This window comes from Microtus ochrogaster, chromosome 10 (assembly GCF_000317375.1).
Source record: "Microtus ochrogaster isolate Prairie Vole_2 chromosome 10, MicOch1.0, whole genome shotgun sequence".
NCBI classification, from domain to species: Eukaryota; Metazoa; Chordata; class Mammalia; order Rodentia; family Cricetidae; genus Microtus; species Microtus ochrogaster.
In genome coordinates this window covers 7424936-7429053 of record NC_022016.1, presented here as the reverse complement: position 1 = coordinate 7429053, position 4118 = coordinate 7424936, and the positions used below count along the sequence as shown (strand labels likewise).

The 4118-nt window shown below is 50.4% G+C and overlaps 1 protein-coding gene across 2 annotated transcripts in view; it reads left to right on the top strand.

Annotated features, from left to right (window-relative positions):
• Col27a1 (collagen type XXVII alpha 1 chain) overlaps positions 1-4118 on the top strand; it is a 118580-nt gene that overhangs the window by 29133 nt on the left and 85329 nt on the right. For both annotated transcript variants that reach the window (XM_026782238.1, XM_013348212.2), the window contains exons 6-7: positions 1053-1106; positions 2847-2900. In XM_026782238.1, the coding sequence (XP_026638039.1) occupies positions 1053-1106; positions 2847-2900 (108 nt within the window). The remainder of the gene's footprint in view (positions 1-1052; positions 1107-2846; positions 2901-4118) is intronic.

The window sequence follows — 4118 nt, the reverse complement described above, 5'->3', positions numbered from 1 at the left end:
CTCTCTATGTCCCTGTGAGATGCAGCCTAGCGTTCTCTCACAGGTGAGAGCTCTCTATGTCCCTGTGAGATGCAGTCGTGAACTCTCGGGCTTTTGTGCTGATCCAGGCTCTAGGGACCAGGATCATTGTGACGACCGTCTCATGTGCCAGGAGTGGACAGTGCTCCCCCCAAATGGAGACTCGCTATTCCTGTCATCTTGTCCCCAGTGCACTGCCCTCGTCCCACAGGGAGTCATGGTTTGGGGGTCCAGTCTCAGTTCTGTGTACTTTATCCTTGAAAACTCTTGTTCCTGGCCCCAGTTTCCTTGGATGTATTTTGGGGTGGTAGGGTTCCCTGTTATCAGCCCTCAGCCTAGATTGCGAGTCTAATGCAGTGTGCAGGTGGGAACGCCTTCAGTGCGTGACCCTTGGGCTCCTGGTGATCAAGGAGGCAAATGTCTGCTTTCTGGAAAATTACAGAGTCTGGGTGCCTTTGCCTGTGTCTCTTAAGATCTGTTGATGCCCGGGGAAAGGCAGCTGGCAACACATGGACAGACTGGTCACCAGCAGTGGTCAGGAATCTTAAAGAATCTTGTCTGGTTCTAGGATGGTTCTCCCTGTTTGAGGGAGGGCCTGGTGGCAGGAAGTACAAGCCATCTAGGGGTCTGGGGGTGTATGGATGTGGCCTGGTGATAGTGGATGGAGTGGAGAAGGCAGGCAGAGATGATAGGCAAACCGTACGTGATGTGGAGTGGAGAAGGCAGGCAGAGACAATAGGCTAACCTTACGTGATGCGTCACAACACCTGTTGGTGAGCTTGGCTGGTAGCCAGAGAGCAGAATTTGAACTGCCTGGGGCCAGATCATGGAAGACTTAGGAGATCAGAAGGAATCTGGAGTCGCTGTAGTCAGAAGGAAGCAGTGGACGGTGTTGGAATAAGAGAGTGACAGATTTAGGGGGGAGAGTGTACGTGGGTAAAACGGACAGCTAAGGAAGACAGCTAGGAATGCAGTCTGTGTGGAGATGCTGCTCAAGGTGACATGGTGACGAAGCAGACTTGTCTTTATTTCAGGGACAAAAAGGGGACCCGGGACTCTCACCAGGACAGGCTCACGATGGGGCAAAGGTAGGTTTCAGGAACCTCAGAACTCTACCCTCCCCTGGTACCCTCCAAGAGAGACTCCTGAAAAGCGGAAGTCATTTGGTATTTTCTAAGTTAAAAGTCTTGGTCCATCCCAACACTGAGACTGTGACCATTCCCCAAAACACCTTTCTGGGCTGCAGTTGGTGAATCAAAAGAAAAAAGATTTGGTGTGTGGACACCTCTTGGTAAATGCCCTTTCACCCAGTGCCCCATAGCTTTCTGGGAAGCTTGCTAGGGGCTGTTGCCATACCAAAGCTTCCTGACATTCAGTGACCTGGAAACTTCCTCCTGACCTTCAAAGCCCTTCCAATTGTTTGGGGGTGGGCTGTGAAAGGGCCAGGTACACAGACTTTCTAGTTCCCTGGAGCTATGAAGCTAAATAGGTTGCTTGCAGAAGAGAAAACATGTAGGTCAAAGAACCTTCTCCATCCCCAAAGCATCCACCTTCAGGCTGAGCAAGGGCCCTGGAGGTCAGGTAGGCATAAAGAACCCAAACTCTAGCGTGCTAATACAGGCCTCGCATAGCATACTCTAGAGTCTGCAGGAGAGCGCTCAGGGCTGTCTGGCTTCCGGCTGGGCCTGAGGATTAGGACTTGTATCTCTGCATCTCCAGCCAGCTGCTAGGTACACACACACACACACACGCACACACATGCACATATACATAAACATACACACACATACACACATACATACACATACATACATAAACATACACACATATACACACAGATACATGCATACAAATACACACATACACACAAATACACACACATATATACACACATACACAAACAAATACATACACATACACACATGTACACACATACACAAGCATATACATACATACATGTACACTCATGTACACACATACATACACACATACTCAAACATACAAACACACAAACACATACATACACACACATATACACACACAAACACACACATACACACACATAAATACACACATACTCAAACATACAAACACACATACACAAACACATAATACACACATACACACACGTGCCCACATACATACACACATACACATACACACACATAAACACACGTACACACATACATACACACATACTCACATATACACACACATAAACACACACACTCGAGGTGGGGAGTGCCCCCTTTGTTTTTCTCTTGTCACAGGAGACTCACTACTCTGTACCCCACTGCCCAGTGTTACCACTCAGTAGACCTGTGCCAAGTGAGCCAGTCCCAGGACAGTATCCACGTCTACTCCCTCTGTTCTCATGGCCTTCATCAGGACAGACAGACCTAGACTGAAAATGAGAAAGTCGGAACTCCACGAGTCACTAGTGGCAGGGTGGCCGATAGGCCTTTGTTCTGGTCCTCCCTGGCAGAAACACCTCCTGCTAGGTGACCACCATCCCCAGTGATGGCAAGGTGGTCCAGGAGAAAATAACTAGTCAGTGTGGAGAACAGTGTGGCTTTAACCATGTCTTTACCTCAGAACCCACTCTCCAAATGATGTCTGCTGCTTAGGCCCTAAAAGCCACAGATGGAGCAGTGAGCTCAGGGAGTTGGGGGCTGGTGACCACACCCAGTCTCCTGCCCCTACCTTGATTAGTGACCACACGTCTTCTCTGAAGTCTTTAGGCCTCAGTGAACCTCTATGAGTGGTTGTGCCGTTTGGAGTTGGAGATCACACTGTCCAGCTCCTCACCTAACTCTGTTGTCTTACAGGGCAACATGGGCTTGCCTGGGCTCTCCGGAAATCCAGGACCTTTGGGACGGAAGGTAGGCCTCGGAACTGTGCTTGGCCTCTGCTGTGGGCCTGCCAGCAAGCTTGGCCTTCGAGCAGGAGCACCGTGGGCCACCTGTGCCTCCTGGTTGCAGCTGTACTTCCTGGTCATAAGCATGTTGGCAGGAAATGAGAGGTTTCTGAGTCCTGGGGATGCTGGGGTTTGGAGCCCATTGGTGGGATTTGGGTCTCCTGTGGTTAATGCAGTGTGACCGGAAGTGTTTTTGGCTCACTGTACCTCCCAGAACAGCACCCTCAAGGATGCTTGAGGCAACTCCTGCCCTGTCTGAAAGGTTCCACTGGCTGAGGAGCTTTGGACCTGTATTTCTCATGTGCACAGCACAGCGATTTCTTTGTCAGGCCTTCACTGCCTGGGGATGACTGTGTGACTCAGGGGAGGGGTCTGGGTCCCACTCTTAACCTCTGAGTCTGAGACACCCCTCACTCGTGGGCTGCAGACAAAGGGATGCACTCTGCAGATACACATTCTTGGGGTGTCCCACGTGGTTGTTACGCTAACCCAAACCTGCCGCCTCTTCAGCCACTCTAGGTTACTCTTGGTTGTTATTGGTGAGGCTTCTGCTGTTTTCCAGGATGGGTTTTCAAGATGCCTTGAACTCCTTCCTTCCTGTCCCCAGCAGGCATCCCCTATCCTTCAGCATGGTTACCTGCTCAGGGACCCTTGGCCCATCTTACTTGTGTTCACTAGCAGGGCATGCACACTGGGTGTGTAACTCTGGTTCTTCCTCCTGGCACAACATGGAACTTATGCACAGCGGGTGTTCCCGACACAGGAAAGACAATATAGGCCAGAGGTCAATCAGCTTGCAGGAAGCCTCACTGCTGAAGAGCTGTCCAGCAGACACAGAGCCTGAGTTCAGTTCCTAGCACCATGTAAAACACCACATGTGTTTGCACGAGCTTGTGATCCCAATGCTGGGGAGGTGGAGAGCACGAGGGCCCAACACCTGATGGTCTAGTTCCAGGTCTCTTAGATGCCCCGTCCCTAAACACAAGCCGGTGCGGCGGCACACGTCTATACTTCCAGTACCTGAGAAGCAGAGGCAGGTAGATCTCTATGAATGTGAAGCCCACTTAGTCTACATGGAGAGTTCCAGGTCAGCCAGGACTACATAGGGAGATGGTGTCTCTGAAATAAAATAAACCAGGACATTTCTCAAGGAACAATACCTAAGGTTGATCTCTGTTCTAAA